The sequence below is a fragment of the Marmota flaviventris genome, chromosome 5 (assembly GCF_047511675.1).
Source record: "Marmota flaviventris isolate mMarFla1 chromosome 5, mMarFla1.hap1, whole genome shotgun sequence".
NCBI lineage: Eukaryota > Metazoa > Chordata > Mammalia > Rodentia > Sciuridae > Marmota > Marmota flaviventris.
Genome location: NC_092502.1, coordinates 104,539,624 through 104,563,976, shown reverse-complemented (window position 1 = coordinate 104,563,976; position 24,353 = coordinate 104,539,624). Strand labels below are relative to the sequence as shown.

The 24,353-nt window shown below is 40.2% G+C and overlaps 1 protein-coding gene across 10 annotated transcripts in view; it reads left to right on the top strand.

Annotated features, from left to right (window-relative positions):
- Pde8b (phosphodiesterase 8B) overlaps positions 1-23,216 on the top strand; it is a 232,668-nt gene extending 209,452 nt beyond the window's left edge. For all 10 annotated transcript variants that reach the window (XM_071612474.1, XM_071612473.1, XM_071612472.1 and 7 more), the window contains 9 exons: positions 131-295; positions 5,691-5,736; positions 6,256-6,391; positions 7,278-7,476; positions 11,926-12,143; positions 13,662-13,782; positions 18,533-18,700; positions 20,816-20,945; positions 21,437-23,216. In XM_071612474.1, coding sequence (XP_071468575.1) covers positions 131-295; positions 5,691-5,736; positions 6,256-6,391; positions 7,278-7,476; positions 11,926-12,143; positions 13,662-13,782; positions 18,533-18,700; positions 20,816-20,945; positions 21,437-21,546 — 1,293 coding nt within the window. In that variant the 3' untranslated portion in view covers positions 21,547-23,216. The remainder of the gene's footprint in view (positions 1-130; positions 296-5,690; positions 5,737-6,255; positions 6,392-7,277; positions 7,477-11,925; positions 12,144-13,661; positions 13,783-18,532; positions 18,701-20,815; positions 20,946-21,436) is intronic.
- The last annotated feature ends 1,137 nt before the right edge of the window (positions 23,217-24,353 follow it).

The following is a 24,353-nucleotide window of genomic DNA, read 5'->3' as shown; positions in this document are numbered from 1 at the left end:
ACAATAAGATATGTCATCCACTGAGATTCTTCTGGATTCCAGGTCTACTTATGACTTTTGAAAAGTAGCATCTTTACGTCCACAAATTTATTTATTAATTTATCTTATTTATTCTTGTTCTCTTCCTTAGGTTATAAATATAATCAATGCAGCCCAAGAAAACAGTCCAGTCACAGTAGCAGAAGCCTTGGACAGAGTTCTAGAAATTTTACGGACCACAGAATTATATTCGCCTCAGCTGGGTACCAAAGATGAAGATCCTCATACCAGTGATCTTGTTGGAGGCCTAATGACGGTGAGTGATGAGCAAAAGCCAGAAATGCAGGGGGACCGCGTTAAGTACCTGCTAGTGTACATGTAACATGTCACTGTCACTGTAGTTGCAGAAATACCTGTTTTAGAGATTAACATCAGTGTAACCAACAAGCAGCTGCATTAATTCATGTATTACGTGTGGTGATGCTAAAATGATTCTTGCATTCATTTTTTTTTCATAAGGCTGATTGACCATAGCAGTGGGAGACAGCCCATCTGAATTCCCGTTACAGTGAGGAGTGAATCGGCAAGTGATTGAGGACTAAATATACAAGATGGGAGTGATAGAGGCCCTCGTGGGCTGCTTCTTCCCCTTGATCTAGATTATAGTATTGGATGAGGGTCACAGCTCTATTTCTTGGACCTCCGAATTTACCTACACGGTTGGACCTCTGTATCCATGGGTTCTGCTCTACAGGTTCAGCCAACCACAGAAGGACAACCCAGAAAAGAAAAGAAGCTCCACACACAAGACAGTATCTGTACTGAACATGTACAGACTTTTTTGGTCATTATTCCCTAAACAGCATAATAACTGTGTGCATTGTGTTAGGTATTATCAGTCATCCAGAGATGATTTAAAGTATATGGAGGATATATATATATATATATACACTGTGTGTAAATAGTATGCCATTTTATATAAGGAATGTTAGCATCCTCAGGTTTTAGTATCTAGGGGTGGTCCTGGAACGAATCCCCTGAGGATACCAAGGAATGGTTGTATAATGAAAAGATTTGTATTTAGACAACAGCAGTTTCTAAAATCTTAGCTATAGAATCTTTTTTTAAAAATACAGAATCCCTTTTTTCTTTATTAAATTACTTATTTATTCTAATTTGTTATATATGATGGAAGAATGCAATTCATTTCATATTACACATATAGAGCAGAATTTTTCAAGTCACTGGTTGTACACAACGTATTTTCACACCATTCATGTCTTCATACATGTACTTACTTAGGGTAATGATGTCTAACTCATTCCACCATCATTCCTATCCCCTTGCCCCCTCCCTTCCCCTCCCTCCCCTTTGCCCTATCTAAAGTTCCTCCATTCTTCCCATGCTCCCCTCCCCCATCACCTTTATGAGTACCATCCTCATATCAAAGAAAACATTTGACCTTTGGTTTTTTGGGATTGGCTTACTTCACATAGCATTATATTCTCCAACTCCATCCATTTACCTGCAAATGCCATGATTTTATTCTCTTTTAATGCTGAGTAATATTCCATTGTGTATATATACCAAATTTTCCCTATCCATTCATCTACTGAAGGGCACCTGGGTTGGTTCCACTATTTACCTATTGTGAATTATACTGCTATAAATATTGACATGGCTGTGTCCCTCTAGTAGGCTGGGGGTTTTTTTTTGTGTGTGTGTGTATAAACCAAGGAGTGGGATAGCTGGGTCAAATACTGGTTTCGTTCCAAGTTTTCCAAGGAATCTCCATACTGCTTTCCAGATTGGCTGCACCAATTTGCAGTCCCACCAGGAATGTACAAGTGTGCCTTTTCCCCACATCCTCACCAACACTTATTGTTGTTTATATTCTTAATAGCTGCCATTCTGACTGGAGTGAGGTGAAATTAGTAGTTTTGATTTACATTTCTCTAATTGCTAGAGATGATGAACATTTTTTTCATATATTTGTTGATTGATTATACCTCTTCTGAGAAGTGTCTGCTCAGTTCCTTGGCCCATTGATTGATTGGGTTATTTGTTTTATTGGTGTTTAGCTTTTTGTGTTCTTTATATACCCTAGAGATTTGTGCTCTAATCTCTTGATGGGCAAGTGGTAAAAATTTGCTCCCAAGCTGTAGGCTCTCTATTCATCTCACTGATTCTTTTGCTGAGAAGAAGCTTTTTAGTTTAAATCCATTCCATTTATTGATTCTTGGTTTTAATTCTTGCACTATAGGTGTCTTATTAAGGAAATTGGGTCCTAATTTGACATGATGAAGGTTTGGGCCTACTTTTTCTTCAATTAGGCACAAGGTCTCTGGTTTAATTCCTAGCCCCTTGATTCACTTTGAGTTGAGTTTTGTGCATGGTAAGAGATAGAGGTTTAATTTTATTTTGTTATATGAGGACTTCCAGTTTTCCCAGCACCATTTGTTGAAGAGGCTATTTTTTCTCCAATGTATGTTTTTGGCGGCTTTGTCTAATATAAGATAACTATAGTTCTGTGGGTTAATCTCTGTGTCCTCTGTTCTGTACCATTGGTCTACAGATCTATTTTGGTGCCAATACCATGCTGTTTTTGTTACTGTTGCTTATAGTATAGTTTAAGGTTTGGAATAGTAATGCTACCAGATTTACTCTTCTTGCTAAGGATTGCTTTGGCTATTCTGGGTCTCTTACTTTTCCAGATGAATTTCATGATTGCTTTTTCTATTTCTATGAGAAATGTCATTGGGATTTTGATTGGGATTGCATTGAATGTGTATACTACTTTTGGTAGTAACAAAGGAGATCTTTCCATCTTCTAAAGTCTTCTTTAATTTCTTTCTTTAGTGTTCTGTAGTTTTCATTGTGGGTCTTTCATCTTTTTTGTTAAGTTGATCTCCAAGTATTTTATTTACTTATTTAATTTTTTGAGGCTATTTTAAATGGGATGGTTTTCCTAGTTTCTGTTTCTGAGGACTTGTCACTGATGTACAGAAATGCCTTTGATTTATGGGTTTTGATTTTATATCCAGCTACTTTGCTGAATTCATTTATTAGTTCTAGAAGATTTCTGGTGGAATGTTTTGGGTCTTCCAGGTATAGAATCATATCATCTGAAAATAGTGATAATTTGAGTTCTTTAATTTCTTTTGACTGCCTGATTGCTCTGGCTAAAGTTTCAAGAACTATGTTAAATAGAAGTGGTAAAAGAGGGCATCCCTGACTTGTAGCTGAAATCAATGAAATTGAAACAAAAGAAACAATTGAAAAATTGACGAAACAGAAAGTCGGTACTTTGAAAAAAATAAATAAAATTGATAAATCATTGGCCATGCTAATGAAGAGAAGGAGAGAGAAAGCTCAAATTACTAACATCCATGATGAAAAAGGAAATATTATGACAGGCACTACAGAAATACAGAAGATAATTAGAAATTGTTTGGAAAAATTGTCAATGAAATAGAAAATATCGATGGCATCAACAAATTTCTAGAGGCATATGATATGCCCAAACTAAATAAAAATTTAAACTGATCCATTTCAAGAAAGAAAATAGAGGACATCATCAGAAGCCTACCAACCAAGAAAAGCCCAGGACCGGATGGATACACAGCTGAGTTCTACAAGACCTTTAAAGAAGAACTAACACCAATACTTCTCAAAACTAGTTCATGAAATAGAAAAAGAGGGAACACTTCCAAATACATTCTGTGAGGCCAATTTCAAAACCAGACAAAGACACATCAAAGAAAGAAAACTTTAGACCAATATCTCTAGTGAATATAGATGCAAAAAATTCTCAATAAAATTCTAGAAAATAGAATACAAAAACATATCAAAAAGATAGTGCACCCTATCAAGTAGGGTTCATCCCAGGGATGCCAGGTTGGTTCAACATACAGAAATAAATAAATGTAATTCATCACATCAATAGACTTAAAGATAAGAATCATATGATCATCTCAATAGATGCAGAAAAATCATTTGACAAAATACAGCACCCTTTTATGTTCAAAACGCTAGAAAAACTAGGGATATCAGGAACATACCTCAACATTGTAAAGGCTATCTGTGCTAAGCCCCAGGCCAACATCATTCTAAATGGAGAAAAATTGAAAGCATTCCCTCTAAAATCTAGAATCCTTTCCTTTAGTTTATATAAAGTTCCATTTATAATTAGATAAAGGCAGTGCGGAGAAGAGAAGAAGGAACCACCCTCCATTGACACACCAAGAGACAGCACTGGTGTGTGACCACCAAGAGCAGCTGGTGTTTAAGGACTCACCCTGCTCTGGTGTTTTGCTGTGATTTATTTGGCTTTAATCATCATCTATTAGCAAATGAAGAAAAAGAAAAAAAATTAAAATTATTCATTTGGGCTCCTCATCAGATGCTAAAACTAGCCTAAGAGTCATGTAGGAGTTTAATTTTGAAGGTTTCTATCTAGACCTACCTCCAAATACTGAGTGTTGCTTAGCTATATTTTGAGTGACCTCTTGTTTTCACCTTGGTCCTGGGCTGGCCTTGGCTGCCCCATTCCAATGCAGTGTGGACTTAACTTCTAGAGAACACTGTCAAGAGACTGGCACCAGGGCAGCCACTGCAGAGCTACATCTGGAGGTTGCTGGTTCCAGGAATAAGCTTCTTGTGTCCCTCCTCCATTGCTATATCTTCTTGGACTTCCTGCCCAGATAAGGCTGTGAAGACCCATATGGATGTCGGTCTCATTTTTGTGTGGCTTTTAGAATTAGAGAAAGAAAGGCAAGGAAAAGGCAGGGGAATTACCATCCCTGACTTAGAGGAAGAACAGGCGTGGCTGTGGTTGCTTATCTACTTATCTATATTTTAAGATTAAGCTATTGACCTAAAGATTCAAGATGTGACTTCAGGGGAGTTGTTCATAGCCAATACTACTTTAAAACTTACTACACACTTTCCCCAGGTAACAAGCAATTTAAAGTGACCCTTAAGCAAAGATCTAAATAATGAGGTACTTAGGAAAGGAAGGTGGAGGCAAGAATTTCAGATCCAAGAACCTTTGCGGGGACTGGTTCAAGTTCAAGAGCCAATAAATGCCAGAATACTGAAATTCTGTGCACTCTTATTCTGCCACTCCAAAGATCTCAAACTCAGAAATCTTTTTTGTTTTTTAAAGGTTAACAGCCATGCTGACATAAAAAACTAGCTAGAAAAAAGTATGTTAGTTATTAATAAAACATTGGTCCACCTTCTTTGAGACTTTATATTAGAAGGTTACCCCCAAATGGGGCCCATGGTTCTGGCTCTTCAAAATACAAATCTAAGAACATCAGCATAACACAATTCTTATGAGGGACTTTGAACACATCAAAAAAGAAAAAAATGTGTATCCAAAGCGAGATCTCTTTTACAATTTCAGTTCTGTGGCTTCACAATGCCAGAAGATGCCATGATAACCAAGCCAACTTGCAGCTCGGGTATGAGGCCCGCACACAGTCATGCCCACGGTAGTCACAGTTCACCTCTTGGGACAATGGCCACGGAAGAGAGAGTATCATCTGTCTTATAGCTGTTGTTCTGATTTAATTTTGAGCTCTGCCTCTACTTGGGGCTGCAGATTGAGCGGTTATTGAGGGTTCAGAGCTCTGGCTAATGAAGGAAATGAGAGAGCAATGATGGGATGTGAAGCCTGCTTCTAACAGCATCTCTTTTTATTCCAGGATGGCTTGAGAAGGTTGTCAGGAAATGAGTACGTGTTTACCAAGAGTAAGTTCTCATCCGTTTACCTGTTACAAATAACCCATCTTTAGCCTGTGCCATCCCCAGTGTTGAAATTATTGTTTCAATTGGGGAGGGGGCTTGTTGTTCTTCTAGTTGATCTCACTTGAGGTTGTGCATCTTTATGGCCCATGTTTGAATTAGGTCTCCTAATTAAGAGGTCTCCTGATTATTCAGCACTTTTAGAATAAGAATTGTAGATCTCTATACATTTAAACAGACAGTTATACTGAATTATTTTCTGTTTGGGGGTCTCAAGGTTTCATAATATTAGAGAAAAATTTTGATGTGAAAAATCTTTCTACCTCTGGAAGTTCAAGACTTTCTTTCTAGTGGCAACCATGAAGATGATGACAGATGCTCAGGGGCACTCAAGATTCCACAGTTAAGGGCTGAGGATGTGGCTCAGTGCTCACATGCCCCTAGGTTCAGTCCCCAGTACCAAAAAAAAAAAAAATAATAATAATTCACAATTAACCAGCTTTCTCACTCCATCTGTTTGCTCAGATGTGCACCAGAGTCACAGTCACCTCGCAATGCCAGTAACCATCAATGACGTTCCCCCTTCTATTGCCCAATTACTTGATAATGAGGAAAGTTGGGACTTCAACATCTTTGAATTGGAAGCGGTTACACACAAAAGGTATGTGACATCTCTCGCTAAGGCTAGTGGGGATTGATGGCCATGTCCAAGGTCTTCCCATCTGGAAATTTTGAGGGACACACACACAAAAAAGCTCCTTTATAGAGTGGGGAAGATCTGGGAAGAGCCCAAGTGTCCTTTGATCTCAGATCACTCCTTTGTGCTAGTGAGCCAAGAGTTTTAAGTTTTCTCTTTCCCAAACTTATTGAAGCTCCACCCTATAAAATGAATATGAGACAGGGCTCAGTGGCACACACTTGTAGTCCCTGATAATTGGGAGGCTGACACTGTAGGATTGCTTGAGCCCAGAAATTTGTGGCCAGCCTGGGCAACATAGTGAGACCCTGTCCCCTCCCTGCCTCCAAAAAGTGCATTCAAAAGCTCTATAGCTCTTTCTTTGATCCATCCTGTTGGCAGGGAGAAGACTAGAGAACTAAAAGAATCTCATTTATACTCAGAGGAGGCTATTTCTTCCCAGAGGTCGTGGTCTGTGGGATATGAATGACTCTCTAAAAGTAGCATGACTCTAAATGAGGTGGCTTTGCCATTCCTTTTGTCCTCAGGGAGCATAAAGCAGGTGCAGGGTTTATGTGGAGGGAAGAAGGCATGGCCAGGGATTTATCTTGGTTGTCAGAGCCACCAAAGGGCCTGTGACTTACAGATAATCTAGAAGTAGTTTGGATTAATACTCAAGAGGCACCTATTGAACAAGTGACTGGTGAGAAGATGCATCTCCTACTCATTTGGGGAGATATTTTTATGCCCTTGTTCATGTAGAATAAGAAGAAAAAGAAAAATGCCTCCATTCCCATATCATCAAAGAATGCAATTTCCGGACCAGTGAATTCAATGAAACTGGGTTGCTTTTTCTTTTCCTATTTTTCAGGCCATTGGTTTACCTGGGCTTAAAGGTCTTCTCTCGGTTTGGAGTATGTGAATTTTTAAACTGTTCTGAAACCACTCTTCGGGCCTGGCTCCAAGTGATTGAAGCCAACTACCACTCCTCCAATGCCTACCACAACTCCACCCATGCCGCGGACGTCCTGCATGCCACCGCTTTCTTCCTTGGAAAGGAAAGAGTGAAGGTAGGATTTTGATATCACCTTCTCACTGCCTGCTCTGGATCAGAGGTTCAGGAACTCAGGTTTAGTTAAATACATCAGGCAAAGAGCTACTTTGCAGCCAATTTGACAGAGGATTTTTTGGGGGGGCCCCCTACCAAATTGGTCATTTCGGTGTTACAAAGACATGTACTTTTTGCCTAGCCCTGTCCTCCCCCCAAATGCTTAAAATGTTAATTTATGCCACGATAGAGACTCCTTTACAAGTGTGGCTGATCCATAAGCCTGTGCTCTAAATGTTCACCAGCAGCATTGTGAAATTGAGTTGCAGGACAGAACTTCATTATCATAGCGAATGGTTGCTAGGTCTTGAGGTAAAGTTATAGTGTCGGGGCCATTGGTAATGTTACAATCCAGATAATATTGAGCTACTCACTTAACATGTGTATGTGTATGTTTTCTGTAGGTTGTAGGTATAAGTTTGTGAATCTGTATATCAATGACTTGTGCCTAATTGGGACAGAGTTCCACATCCCTCGCTCTTACTTAAGAGTTCAATGCTGTCCGTGCATGAGTGCTGATTTGTAGGGTGGCCTTGTGTCCTCCCCATGGAAAGCTGGCAGGAGATCCCCATTGCCCCTCTTTCTTAACTACCATCGATTTGCACAGTGAAGCTTGTGATCTCTTTGGTACAGTTAGAACTAAAGCTTAATATTTGGTTTACCTTTGGGAGAAATGCTATATAGAGGCTGAAATTCTCTGTGAATGCTTGACATTAGATTGTTTTCTCAAAACAAGTGTTGATGAGGGATCAAGACCCTGGATGCTGAAGAAGAGACAGTGGGACAATTACAAGGAGCAGAAACAGCATCCAAACTAGTGTCATTAGTTTGTCAGTGACTTATACTATTATTCACCCTCCTAAGTAAGAAAGCAAAGGATGTAGTCCAAGAATGATGCTTTTGAAGAATTTTGTCTTCTACTGAAAGAAAGAAAGAAAAAGAAAGAAAGAAAGAAAGAAAGAAATCGTGAAGTCAGGCTATGTTTGTAACACCTCCCTCTGAGGAGCCACAGCACCTCTGCATCCCCACTGGGGATTCTGCTGTGAAACGGCTCACCATGTGATGGTGCACAGCTGAGGTCTCACCACCCACTCAGAACGGCCCCCAGGTCATGAATGCTGTGATCCCCAGCAGCTGCAGTCTTGAGTGAGAAGTGAACCTCACCTAAGCAGAGCTCTTCTAGGAAAACAGGTGAAGCATCTGACCAGTTAGGAGACACTTAGTCACTTCATCATCTTCCTGCCCACCCCACCTTCAAAATAGGTATTCTCCTTCAGCTTGTAGGTTCTGCTAGTGCATTCAAAGTCTGATTGGGTTTCTCAAACTACACTCATAGAAACAAGGCTTACAATTCAAGACATTTCGTAACTCAGGCAGACCCTGCCAGAGATTCAGAAAACATAGAGCTGCAAAGAACCTTGGAGACTTGCGGTATTAAATTCTCCTGAGCTCAGAGGTTTAGTTCCCAGCTTAAGATCACCAGACAGTCCACCACGAGGCACTTGCAGTGGGATTTACGCCTAAGGCCTCTTCCATCAGACCTGTTGCCACTGAAGAAGAGGTCAGGAAAATGTATTACTTCCTTGACTCATTTGTCCCTCTAATTTCCTAGGGACAGTAAATCTACAATCTTCTTTTTGTGTGTGCTGAGGATTGAACTGAGGGCCTTGTGCATGCTATAAGCACATGGACCACCACGGAGCTCACCCCCAGTCCCTAAGGTCAAATAATTAATGTCACTATTATAAAGTATCCTCTATCTAGCCATAGAGACAATGATCCCAGAGCTGACAGGTTCCTTCAGTTTGTTATGGACGCCTCCCCATCTTCCCCTCTTAACTGATTCGTAGGAGCTACTGCAAGTAGAGGCCAGGACAGCCACATTCCTTTCTTATTCTCTGGGCCTAAATGGCTATCGTGAATAAGGAACTATTTGAAAGACTGTGGCCAGTCTTTCTCATGGGATCCAAATTCAAATCTACTTCTGGTTAAAGAAGTAAAACACATCCAGAGTGATCTGCGTGTCCAGAGATTTGGAATCTCACAGCTGCAGGTTTGGGAGCTTCTTCCACAAACAGCCCCTCACCACCCCCACCTAGGCAGGCCCTTCCTTCTCCTCTATCCTTGATGATGATCTAGCCTGGTCTTCTCTTGCCATCTCTCAGCCATTTCTTACAAGACAGTGCTTTATTAGTCCTCACCAAACGGCAGGACACAGCTCATTATTGGTATCTTTGTAGAAGTGTCGTTGTCATTGTGTTTTTGGTTTAAATCAGTGTAGGCTAGATAGGAAGGTAGGTCTCCTCTGGTGCCACCTGTGTTTTCTATTCCAGTTACTTGACTCTATATCGTTGAATAGTTCAAAAATAAATTGAGGAGAGGGGGCCTGGGATTGTAGCTCAGTGGTGGAGCACTTGCCTAGCACATGTGAGGCACTGGGTTTGATTCTCAGCACCACATAAAAAACAAATAGATAAAATAAAGGTATTGTGTCCATCTACAACTAAAATTTTTTAAAAAATAATAAACAAATAAATTGGGCAGAGACTCCAAGCAGGATTGGACACATTACAGGAGCCCTAGCTGGGGCCCAGAGCTTGGCCCCCTGGGTCCTCACTGTATAGATAGAATCACTGGAAATGGAGCCCAAGTTGAGGCAGTTCTGAGTCCTGAGCTTGGAGATAACTGACTGCACCTGTAGGTTACAGTGTCTCTCTTGAAAGAAGTGAAACAGGGTCAGTCATGCTTGCTTGGCCTGGTTACTACAGACTCTACCCTGAAAAGAGTTGAAAAGATGAATAACATCTACTGCTGCTTGGGAAATCTGGTCATGTTGCCCAGGACCAATCCAGGTTGTTGCTTACCAGCTCCATAAGATTAGGATTCAAAATGGAAATGGCTCCTTTTGAGGGGAACAGCTTTCAGCAAAGAACAGCACAGCCCTCAATCCAACATAAGCATGACAGGTGTCTGTGCAGGACAACGCTGTGCCTCATATTCAGCCCTCCTCACCTGAGCAGCAGGTTGGGCACACCAAAAATTATGGCCACACCTCCAGCTTCACTCAGGGGAGCACTTTTCCCCTTTCTCCCTGTCCTTTAGCCATGTGGATGCGCTCTAGTTTTCCTGAATAATCCCTTTTGCTTGTTTGCTCTCAGGAGCTTCATGTAGGCCATTCTTGTCACTTGTGTCTGGTTAATTCCTGCTTTTTCTTCAAGTCTCAGCATAAGAACAAATCACTTCCTTAGAAAAGCCATCCCTGGCCACCCTCTGGGTCTCTGCCATCCAGTTTGGTAGCCATTAGCTACACATGGCTATTAAAATGAAATAAAGTTAAAAAGTTTAGTTTCTCCGTTGCACTGGCTACATTGCCAATTTCCAGTAGCTACACAGGACCAGGGCATTGAGTAGAACAGACAGAAAACCTTTTCATTGTCACAGAATGCTTGTTGGACAGTACTGCCCTAAATTAGACCAGGTCCCATGGTGATAGTCGCAAAGCATTTGTACATTCCTTCTTAGTACAACCACATAGTTACTTCTATTGGTGTGTTTTTAAAATTTATTTCTATTTCTCCCTCTAGATGATAAGCTCCATTAGTGCAGAGACTGTGTCGGTACAAATCATTGCTGTAACTATGACACTATGCCTGATAACTGGCACCCAGTAGGCATCTAATAAATAATTACTGAATGAATTATCTCCTAGAATGGCATCTCTTTTATAACAGGAACCTGTTTGATAACTTCCTCCTAAAGCTTCAAGCTAAGAACACATTTGTATCCCCAGATGCACTGGTTTGTGTTCTTAATTTGCATAATGAAAGCTTTAGAGTTTCTCTTCTTGCCTTTGCTACCTGCTGTTCCAGAACTGAATTTCATTCTTAGCTGCAAGTGCCCCCTTAGCTTTGGGGTCCAGGTAAAATTATACTCGCCCAAGATCCTCTACTGCTGGGCTCCAGTCACTCTACCGTTGTGTGACTAGTGCTGTCCCACCTGTGCTCTTTACCACCAGCACTCTCAAGATGTTTTCAGAAGTGGGCAACAGAATAAGTAATATTTGTCATGCTAGGCTACTCTACTGTATCTGTCACAGAAGATAGTCACAGTGATACTACACAGCATGCAATTCAGGAGGCCTTTGGCTTTTTCCTGCAAAACTGGAGTTCATGGGCTCTGGGAAAGGGTTTGGGTATGGACTACAACTGCAGCTTGGGGTTCCATTTCCCTCCAGATAACACAGCATCACAAGGTGACATGATGTGTCCAAGGCCGCCTCTAAGCTAAGGCTAGCAGAAGGCTAAAAGAACATTCTAAAACCCCCCTGGCTCTTTCCCTCCCAAGACAGGAATGGACACAGGTCTGCAGAACCCAATGAGTAATGCTCAACATCATTTTCCCCTTATCCCAGGGAAGCCTGGACCAGCTGGATGAGGTGGCAGCCCTGATTGCCGCCACAGTTCATGACGTGGATCACCCGGGAAGGACCAACTCTTTCCTGTGCAACGCGGGCAGTGAGCTCGCTGTGCTCTACAATGACACTGCAGTCTTGGAGAGTCACCACACAGCCCTGGCCTTCCAGCTCACAGTCAAGGACACCAAGTGCAACATTTTCAAGAACATTGACAGGTTTGTTGTGCTTGGGCTTCTGTGCTCAGGTTTGCAAAGCTAAAGTGGGAAATTCGGCTTTCCCTGGCTTCTCTGAATACTCTGGAAATAAGAATAGTTGTAGCATGGTATCTGATAACACAATAATAACCTGAGCCTTGTAAACTTAATTTTACCTTTCAGACTGCCTTCTTGTTTTTAAATATTATTTGGTGTTCAGTCAGTTCATGAAAATGTTTTATACACTACAAAGCACTGCATAAATATTGACTGTGTTACTAATAAGACTAGCAGATATTTTTACCCTCTCAGGAGGACATCTTGTCTTTTGTGTAACTCAAAGAAATGTGTCCTCTCCTGTCTTTTCACAGCTGTTTTTGGCCACTTAAAATTCTACCTCATGAGGTTTCAGCAGGAGCGCTGGAGCCCAAAGGGTTGGGAAGGAAGGGTTTCCTCACTGTGAGTTCTCTTCTGCTGATAGCTGGCCAGATGTGACCAGACAGGAACAGTTCTTCTTGCCTCTGAGTAGCCCCGAGGTTAGGCTTTGGGTATTTCCTGTGCAGTGGTTGGGCAAACCTCCTGGGAGAGGACACAGAGCTCGCTTGGGTCTCAAGACTTCTTGTCTCCCTGAGCTTATCACTAGTCTCCAGAAATCTAGGGAAATTAGTTTCAAGTATCAAGGATTTGTTTGTAAACTTTTGCAGAAAGAATTTTTTCCTTTTGTGGGGGAGGCAGGGTACTGCAGATTGAACTCAGGGACACTCGACCACTGAGCCGCATCCCCATCCCTATTTTATCTTTTATTTAAACAGGGTCTCACTGAGTTGCTTATTGCCTCACTTTTGCTGAGGCTGGCTTTGAACTCTTGATCCTCTTGCCTCAGCCTCTTGAGCTGCTGAGATTACAGCCGTGTGCCACCTCTCCCGGCAAGAAAGAATTTTTTTTCTAATAGCTAATTTTAGTCAGCCCCTCCATTCTGGCTCTTAAAGTTAAAAAAAAAAAAAAAAAGAAACGATAGGAATTGAACAGTAATTTGGGTTTGATGTTCTATCCATTATGACTAGAAGTTAGAGAATTGCTTATTTACAAGAAAATCTCTTTCAATTCCATCATCAGAAGAAGTCATGAGAGTTCTCTGCATAGGAGTCTTGTCTGCACAGAATGTAGAGGGACAGCTTATCAGGAAGTGACAGTCCCAGCCTGTCACTTCCTTCCACCTCCCTGGCTCTGGTGGTCTCAAGGAAAGGGAGAAGGGACTTACCTTGTAAAATAAGTGTCCACCATACAACAGTTACTTTCTTTTCTTTTAATACTCATCATTCATATGAGGACGGGTTAGTGGTCACTGGGGACAATGGAATAGTGTCTACAATCCTGGCTTGTTGAAAGGACAAGCAGGTAAACTTTTCTGTGATCTGCACTCATTTAACTCTGGCCCAGCTTTCTCCCAGGTTGTGGGAAGCATGGTGAAACGGCAACAGAACAGTTCTAATTTGGGATATGATGTGAACAAGGCCCTTTGTCTTCTGGTTATTTTAGGAACCATTATCGAACGCTGCGCCAGGCTATTATTGACATGGTTTTGGCAACAGAGATGACAAAACACTTTGAACATGTGAATAAATTTGTGAACAGCATCAACAAGCCAATGGCAGCTGAGGTAAGCATCTCCCATGTAATGAGATGCATTCAACTGTACTTTGATACATGAGCACCCACTCTGGCATCAAAGCATTTTCTCCCTCTTGAATGCAAGGTGGTTATTTGCTTGGAGCTGGTAAAGAGCTGAAAGTCCTGGCTTCTTGTTTTTCTTGGGGATGAGAACAGATTGACAGTGTCCATAGCAACTCTGAGCTAAGTCAAAAAAAAAAAAAAGGTTCTGAGATAAAGCCAGTAGTATGATAGGCCCAGAGAATTTGCTGGAAGGAGCCTGTAGACCAGTGGAGACCAGCATGAACAGTGGCATTAACTTAGGGGAGCCGAGGCCTTTCTAATTCTGCTCTTGGAGCTCTTAAGAGACCTCACAGTTGGAGAATGTTTTTAAGAACCTCACTCCTGCTGATTCACCTTAAAAGCATACTAGTATCCGAAGACTATATTGAAAATGGGATGGAAAAGGAAAGTTGTTTTTCTTTTTCTTTTTTTTTTTTTTTAAAGCTTATTGATGTACCTTGGACCTGCCTTAAGGTCCTTAAAATCTGGGTTTTAGGAACAAGGGACAGAAGGTTCACATTTCTGTTGTTTAAGATGAAATCAACTATCTTCTAAACCATGAAGCTGTCTGCAGCCCTGCAAAGGTAGCATTCTGCTCACACTTCTGGAGCAGAGGAGGTTGGAGAAATGGATGGATGATGAATGGCTATCTTTTTTATTTTTTTTAATCAGAAAATACAAAAAACTTTATTTGGAATTTTAAAGTTAAAGAACAATATTAACCAAAATTGGAATTAGTGCTGGTAGAGTCTTTCTTCATTTTTCCAGATAATTTTTTAAAAAGTTTTAATTTATTTGTCCTAATTAGTTATAAATGACAGCAGAATGCTCTTCAATTCATTGTACACAAATGGAGCAAACTTTTTGATTTCTCTGGTTGCACCCAAAGTAGGGTCACACCATTCGTGCAATGATACATGTACCTAGGGTAATAATGTCCGTCTCATTCCACCATCTTTCCTACCCCCATGCCTCCTCCCCACCTCCCCTTTGCTCCATCCAAAGTTCCTCCACTCATCTTATGGTCACCCCCCCCCCCCCCATTATGGATCAGCATCCACTTATCAGATAAAACATTTGGCTTTTGATTTTTTGGGATTGGCTTACTTCGCTTAGCATGACATTCTCCAACTCCATTCATTTACATGCAAATGCCATAATTTTATTCTTTTAATGCTGAATAATATATATATCACAGTTTCTTTATCCATTTATCTGTTGAAGGGCATCTAGGTTGGTTCCACAGTTTAGCTATTGTGGATTCTGCTGCTATAAACACTGATGTGGCTGTGTCCCTGTAGTATGCCATTTTTAAGTCCTTTGGGTATAGACTAAGGAGTAGGATAGCTGGGTCAAATGGTGGTTCCATTCCAAGATTCCAAAGAATCTCCATTCAGCTTTCCAGATTGGCGGCACCAATTTGCAATCTTACCAGAAATGTATGAATGTGCCTTTTCCCCCACATCCTCACTAACATTTATTGTTGTTTGTATTCTTTTTTATTGGTTTTATTTTTTAAATACATGACAGCAGAATGCATCACAATTCTTATTACACATATAGAACAATTTTCATACTTCTTTTTGTATATAAAGTATGTTCACACCAACTCAAGTCTCATACATGTACTTTGTACATTGATGTCTATTACATTCCACCATCCTTGCTAATCCCCTGCCCACTTCCTTTCCTTCCCACCCCTCTGCCCTATCTAGAATTCATCTATTCCTCCCATGTTCCCCCTCCCTACCCCACTATGAGTCAGCCTCCTTATATCAGAGAAAACATTTGGCATTTATTTTTTGGGGATTGGCTAACTTCACTTAGCATTATCTTCTCTAACTCCATCCATTTACCTGCAAATGCCATGATTTTATTCTCTTTTATTGCTGAGTAAAATTCCATTGTATGTTGTTTGTATTCTTAATAGCTGCCATTCTGACTGGAGTGAGGAGAAATCTTAGAGTAGTTTTGATTTGCATTTCTCTAATTCCTGAAGGTGTTGAACATTTTTTTATATATTTGTTGATCAAATGATTGATTGTATATATTCTTCTGAGAAGTGTTTGCTCAGTTTCTTAGACCGTTTATTGGGTTGTTTGTTTTTTCGGTGCTAAGTTTTTAAAATTCTTTATATATCCTGGAGATCAGTGCTCTGTCTGATTTGCATGTGGTAAAAATTTGCTCCCATACTGTAGGTTCTTTCTTCACCTCATTGTTTCTTTTGTTGAGAAGAAGCTTTTTAATTTGAATCCATTCCATTTATTCTTAATTTTATTTCTTGCACTTTATGGGTCTCATTAAGGAATTTGGGGCCTAATCCGACTTGATAAAGATTTGGGCCTGCTTTTTCTTCTGTCAGGTGTGGGGGCTCTGCTTCAATTCCAAGGTCTTTGATCCACTTTGAGTTTTGTGCATGGTGAGAGATAGGGGCTTAATTTCATTTTGCTACATATGGATTTCCAGTTTTCCCAGCACCATTTGTTGAACAGGCTATCTTTTCTCCAATGTATGTTTTGTATGCTTTCAACTAGTATAACTGTATTTATGTGGGTTTGTCTGTCTTCTATTCTATACAGTTTGTCTACATGTCTGTTTTGGTGCCAATACCATGCCGTTTTTATTACTGTGGCTCTGTAGTATGGTTGAAGGTCTGATATTGTGATGCTACCTGCTTCACTCTTCTTGCTACAGGTTGCTTTGGCTATTCTGGGTCTCTTTATTTTTCCAAATGAATTTCATGATTACTTTTTCTATTTCTATGAGGTATGATGTTGGGATTTTAATTGGTATCACATTGAATCTGTACAGCGCTTTTGGTAGTATGGTCATTTTGACAACATTAATTCTGCCTATCGAAGAGAATGTGAGATTTTCCACCTTTTAAGGTCTTCTTCAATTTCTTTCTTTAGTGTTCTGTAGTTTTCCTTGTAGAGGTCTTTTACCTCTTTTGTTAAATTGATTCCCAACTATTTTATTCATTTTTTGAGGCTATTGTGAATGTGGTGGTTTTTCTAATTTCTCTCTCAGAGGATTCATCAGTGATGTATAGAAATGCATTTGATTTATGGGTATTGATTTTATATCCTGCTACTTTGCTGAATTCATTTATTAAATCTAGAAGTTTTCTGGTGGAATTTTTTTGATCCTCTAAGTATAGAATCATGAATGGATACGTTAAAGGTAATATGATGATCAGTAAGAAGACTATAGAGCACATCATATGACTAACCTGGGGAGAAGGATAGTGTCCATTTCACCAGTATTGAGCCCCCTCCAACAAGAACTTCACAGTACAATGCCAGGGCTTTTGCCTTCCCCTAGCACCTTATGGGAGAAAGAACATGGGTATTTTGAGGGGAAAAGTTACACAGAATCATAAAATTAGAATTGGGAGGGTCATCTATCCAAGTAAGACCCCCAATTCTTCTGTTGAGATTTATGTTTGACTGTGAGGTCTGTAGTAAGAAGTATCTTCCGATTGCTCATCAATCAGAACAATCTTCAGAAAGTATTCTATCAATGCTTTAATAAATAAGTCCAGTCTCAAAACAAAACAAAACTCCCTGAATGTTATGCAGTCTCTCATTTTGGCAAAGCCCTGGAAAACTAATTAACTGTTTTCACACAATTAAATCAATGGTGCCTTTGAGAATGGAAAATAACTTCCCAGGCTCTATAACTGGCCTGTGCCTGAATGTATGCCCACCCACTCCCCAACCTGGCTGTGTGGCTCAGGACCACTGACATCCTCCTATTAGTATGTATTGGTGCATAACCATTGTTTTAGTCAATTTTTTTTTTCACTGCTGTGACCAAAAGACCTGACAAGAACAATTAGAGGAGGAAAAGTTTATTTGGGGGTTCAGAGTTTCAGAGGTCTCTGTTCATAGAAGGCTGGCTGCATTCCTCAGTATTCAAGGTGATGCAGAACATCATGGTAGAAGAGTGTGGTGGAGAAAAGCAACTCAGGACATGATGATCAGGAAGGAAAAGGAGGCATGGGGAGACACTCTTCTCAATAAGGACAAAAATGGCATTCCCCAGGGATCTGCCCCCTCTAGCCAAACCCTACCTCTTCTACTTACCATCCAGTTAATCCCTATTGGTTTAAGGCTTGATCCCTGATTGGGTTAAGGCTTCCATAATCCAATCATTTCACCTCAGAGCCTACCTACTTTGTCTCACACGTGACATTTTGGGGACACCTCAAATCTAAACCATAACAACCATCTCTTCCAATGTCATTGAACACACATACTCCTGCCCTAGCCCACTCTTGCTCCATCTACCCCAAATTTACATGGCTTACACTCCCTACCACCCAGAAGATCAGCCAAGAAAGCAAAAGTGTCCATATACCTTCTGAGAATGATCAAAATGGGAGGGGTAGACAGAAGGTACAGGAGAGGGGAGCTGGTGAGTGGGAACAAGGAAAATAAATGAAGAAATAACTGAAGAGTCACCTGTGCCATCTTCCCACCTTTAACATATTCAAGAACTGAAAACTCTGCTTCTACACATTTTCTGAAAAACTGGTGATGGGGAGAACCCTCTTTCTTTGAGATTACTACCAAGTTGCTCACAGAAAAAGCCTTGACTGCTGAGTCCCAGTCATGCCAAAGCGTGCCTGGTGAGTTGGTACCTGTGACTTTACCATCCTCGTGAATCAGCCCTAATCTGATCATGTGTTCCAGACTGAGGGCAGCGACTGTGAATGTAACCCTACTGGGAAGAACTTTCCAGAAAATCAAATCCTGATCAAGCGCATGATGATTAAGTGTGCTGATGTGGCCAACCCATGTCGCCCCTTGGACCTGTGCATCGAATGGGCCGGGAGGATCTCCGAGGAGTATTTTGCACAGGTGCGCTGACTTGAGGGAGGTTCCACTTACTGTCTAGGAGTGGGCCCAAGGCCATAGAACTCTGTGGGTCCTCCCGCTGAGTAACTTTTTATCAATTACTGACCTCTTCCCTGGAAGGAGGCAGCTCTCCTCTGCCTGGTGTAGACTTCTGGTTCTGAAGGGACTAACCTACAGTATCCTAAGGGAAGTCCCTCTGGGAGAAGGGGAGTAGACTGAGCCTATGGAAGTAAATTTTATCCTCAAATTGTTGGATCCTGAATTTCCACAAGAACTAGGAAATCTCCCATTCATTTACCAGATTATTAGTGAGTGCCTCCACAGTGCATTCTGGGAACACAGACATGAGTAAGATACATCCCTGATATGGGTCACTCATGGTCCAGTCAGGGAGGGATGTGCACATAGAAAGGCCCACATGAAAAAAAAATGAACATCTAAAGGAAGTGTATATATTAAGTGCTACAGAAATTCAGATAAAGGGGGGGTTTTGGACAAGTGATATCAGAGTTGCTTTTTTTCCTGAAGGATATAGAAAAGCAGAAATAGAAAAAGACTTTCTGGAAAAATAGGATTTTTATATAAGGAGAACAGCAATATGTAATTCACCTTAACTGTGGGAGTAAAAAGAGGAATTAAGAAAAATTCAGAAAAGAGTAGACTATCACATGCCATTTGAACTATAGCCCTACTTCCAGAGAAAAGTTTCTAAGGATTGGTGTGTATGTACATGACAGGAGATAAGTAGCCACAGTGACCGCATTTGGAAGCATCTGTTTGGCTGGAATGTACTACTGAGGAAGGATAACAAATTGCCAACAGTGTCTAGCAGGGCTGGGAGGGAAGATGGCCAACAGAGAACCGGGTAAGCTAACTGTAGCTTGCAAGGCTGAGAAGGAGCTGCTGAATTGAAGAAAAGTAGGACAGGCAGTTCTGAGCTTGCCAGAAGAGGGGAGGGGAACAAATTATTCCTTGAACACCAGTGGATATTTTAAGGCTGCTTGATCAACTGTCCTGAAACCAGTGAGCAGAGCCAAACACTGGTAGGAGGCCATTAATGGGCTTCCTAGGATCCACACAGAGGATGTGAAGTCCTACTCCAAGCTATTCTCAGTGTGTGAATGGGGAATGGGAGAGAATCACAGTTAAGTTCACTGATGTAAGCTTCCTACTTAGGCATCCTTTTCCCTGAGTCAGCGTGACCTAAAAATCCAAAAAGTTACAAAGGCAGCCTCTGATCAGCTGGCTTCTGGCTTAATATAGCATTAGGAAAAGTGGATCTTACTATGCAGCTTTGTGAAGTATGGCTTTACACACATTACACCATAATGTGCGTAGTACCCAGATTTCCACATACCTTGAGAGAACTGCATGGCTAATACTCAAATCAGAACAACCATTCGGTCGGTCATTCCTCTGTAAAAACAGTGCTCCATGAAAAAAAGTAACTAGTTCAGCTCACAACTCAATTCCTGTTGATGACCATCAGACCAGGCTGGTATACAGCACACGGGCTTTCTGTGTACTTCCTTTTGTCATGCTGAATATTAAGAGACATACTCAAAAGGTGGAGACTTAATAAAATTAGTAATTATTATACAGCTTCCAAAAAGTAATTTCTTAGGTGAAACTTTTTTTTTTTTTTAATTTTAAGCATAAGACAGTGAAAATACAATGACAATTGCTCTTAATACTATTTGGTGCCAGTTCCTTGATTTATGCAAAGTTGCCAGTAGATTTAACCACTGTTGCTTCTGTTCCCTCAGTATGTTAACTAGTAGTAGTGATTTGAGTAGTAGTAATATTGGTCAGACTTTGAAATATCTTTTAAATAATAAAAACAGATCAGAAAGAGGGGCTAAGCCCCCTAAGATCAATGCTGTAGGAGGGAGTGTGGTATAGCATGAGAAGTAGGAGATGTCAGTGTCAGAAACCTGACCTCAGTCACTGCAGCAGGTGTGGTGGCTGACTTACCTAAGATTCAGGGCCTTGCTGAGCCTGTTTCTCTCTATATAAAAATGGATAATCACCATGTTCAGAGAATTGTTTGGAGAAACATGCTGTTGCCGTGAAGTCTCCTTATGTGCCCATGGCCCTGTGGTGGTGTTTTCCTTACAGACGGATGAAGAGAAGAGACAGGGGCTACCAGTGGTGATGCCAGTGTTTGACCGGAATACCTGCAGCATCCCCAAGTCCCAGATCTCCTTCATTGACTACTTCATAACAGATATGTTTGATGCGTGGGATGGTAAGTTAGTGGCTGCTTCACCACTCACAGAGAACACTTACCATTAATTACATAGGCTAGTCCTAAAGGCAGATGAAATACTTTTTTCAAAAGTTATTTGTGGCCAGAAAGGTGTGTCCCTAGCACCTAGCTCAGAGCCTTGAGTACAGAGGACTCAATGAATGTATGACAACTGGATAAACAAGGTTTCAGCTCCTCAAATGCTATGTTTCCAAAGCAATTTATTCTTTCATTGGAGGAAACTCCAGAAAGATGCAAAAAAAAAAAAAAAAAAAAAAAAATACATCCACTCTGAATTACAGGTTAATGTCATCGATGGCCAGCTTTCTAAATAATTAAAAGGACCTGTTTGTTTTGCAGCCTAAGGCCTAACCTTGGATATGTCTCCAATTCTAATCCCAAACTTACCTCAGAGAGCCCCTGCCTGATAAATGCTCCAGCAATCCAACTTAATTTAACAGATTTCTTTTGATTCTTTTATGTTCTTGCAGCCTTTGCACATCTGCCAGCCCTGATGCAGCACTTGGCGGATAACTACAAACACTGGAAGACATTAGATGACCTAAAGTGCAAAAGTCTGAGGCTTCCGTCTGACAGCTAAAGCCAAACCAGTTGGGGACCTCTTGATCTACAAAGGGCACTGTGAATCACAGTAGTGTACAAGAGGCTTTCCTTTATAATTATAATGACAGGTGTAGGTTAAAGAGCAAATGTTTAATATTTGACCTTGAATCATGCAAGCCCCCAAATTTCATTTTTAGAAAGTTATGTTCCATGAAAAAAATATATTTTTTTTGAATGATCACTTAGTGACAGATCAAATACTTGGCAAACTCCTTTGCTGTGCCATCATCCTGTGAAGCCTTGTCACTATGGAGCTGATTCACTGTAACTAGTAGGATACAAGAAACTGGCGCCTGTGAGCCCATCCCCTGGATGGTGACCAAATAGCTTAGCTAGTGTTCAGCTCATCTCTTACCATAAAAGTCATCAACACTGTTTAGCTTGACTATTTTCCTCAAGAAAAGGATTCCTAAGAAGCTTATCTGAACAGATCTATCTAAGAAAAAAGCTACATAAAATGAGCAGAACAACTAGGACCAAATTGTTGATCGACTAGCTAGCTTCACAGCTTCTATGGCTAGGTGGATCTTCTGGGTTGAGGGTGTGACACCCAAGTTAGGATGCTGCCTTGGCCTGGCATGTGCCCCTCTAGACGAGGCTGAGCAGTCTGTGTCACTCTCCGTGTGAAAGGAATTCATCTGAACAGAAAGGCATCCATGACTGGGGAGGAGTGGCATTGCACGTGGGGGGAATCCTGAGCTTCCCTTACTTACAGCTCACGGGGGCAGCCACACGGCACTACACTGAGTATTAATCTAAAAGCCATTAAATCTGAATGCCCTTGGACAAGCTTTTTTAAAAAAAAATTTATATACATTTGCTGTTAAAAATTTTTATTAAAATGATCTAAATTTTCTGGGTCTAAGCCCATGGCATTTGTTGTGCCGTGCACCACCTAGACATATATATCTGGGGAGGGGATGGGGGAGTTTCAAGGTTCAGATATTTTTAACTTATCTATATTTGAGATCATGCCATTTGCTTAAATGATATAGAAAGGGATTGCAAGATGTGTAAATATATCAGAAAATAGGTATATGGAGAGGCAGTAAATACTATTTTAAGCTATTAACTGTATGCTAAAAGCTTCTAAAGCACAAGTGCATATTTTTATACAGCTCTTTTCACATAAAGTCAGACTGGAGATTTTCCTTTCTTTACCAGCCAACACTTCTCTATGTATACGAACATTAGAAACTCAGCAAACAAAATATCTTCATTTTTTCTTTCTCTGTACTCCATGCTGCATTTTAAGAGGTATAAACAGAGACGGAATTAATTGAATCACTAATTACTTTTGTTTCCAAATTAAAATTGGTATGCAGAACACTCAAAACTGGTACATGGGAAGAAAAAAAATGACTTATCACTACATAATGTGCCAATGTTTTTTTCTATGTTTTGTACCAAAAATGGAAACATATATGACGATTCCATGTGATGAAATATATCTAAATTATTTTTGTTAGATGATAAGAGAACTTGCTTGGTCAGGACAGCAGCCAGCTTTGTATTGTAATGCTGCATTATGTAAATGTGATGAAATGTTTTTGTGAAGTACTTGTAACTAAATTCCTACAGCCATTTTTCATCCCCAACAGCTGTTTTTATTTTACCTCTTTGGCCTAAATTTTTCATAATTTCAAATTTTGCGTTTAGTGTCCTTTATTTCATGAGTCACACACTTTGTTTTCAGAACACATTAAAATCAGGATGCCAGAATCCCATATTAAGGAGCTAAATAATTTGACTAGGCTTCAGAAGCTTGTCTGAGGCAAGGACGATCTTTTCCTGACTATCTTGCTGTCCGCTCCATTTGGTTAGTAACGTTTATCAGGTCCCTGACATCTTCTGTATGAAACATTACAGTTTACTCAGTGTTATGTCAAGTCAACTTCATATTCAAGCCTTAGTGTTGATGGTAAATGCTTTAAGAGAGCCAGGTACTCAAGCTTCAGTGCGGCTCTGCTCTGTATCAGTATACTCTACAGTGTAATTTTTCTAAGTTGCTAGCTATGAGTATTTTCTGCCATAAGGTCAACTTACTAGAAATATAGTCCTGCAGGTAGTAGATATATCAGTTTCTGTATGCTAAAATAATGTAGAAATAATTGAGCAACTATTATAATTTCCTCTTATACTCAGTTGTTTACTAAAATATCATGTATTTTTAATTAATTTTTAAGAAAAACTAATTAAAGTGACATTATTACTATTACTACTAGCAAGAAGAAGGAAAAGTTATCAGAATTGTTACTTAACCCAGAATGATTCGATAGCTTCACTGGCATTCTTTACTTCTAACTTAAGGTTTTGAAATTTACTTGCTCTCAGAGTTCAGGACTAGTTAGCCTTCTGGGCAAAGAACAATCATAATCAGCACCTATTCCACTTGAGACACATGGAAAGGATGATCCAACACTTTTAATTGTGTTATGTGAATACAGCCATAGATTGAGGTAAAAGTATTTTTAAAAACAAATGGCAAAGGCTGGAGTTGTGGCTCAGAGGTACAGCACTTGCCAAGGACATATGAGGCACTGAGTTCAATCCTCAGCACCACATAAAAATAAATAAATAAATAAATAAAGTTTTTTTTTCATGTACAATTTAAAAAAATATTTTAAAAAATGACAAGGTATGATACATAGTGTTAGGTATTAAAAGCTAAGCTTGGGAAATAGAAAAAAATGCAATTACATATTGACCTAAATTATCATTTTCTTCTAAACTGAAAGTTCAAAGTTTAGCAATTACATGTAATTACTGAGCAGCAGTTGAATT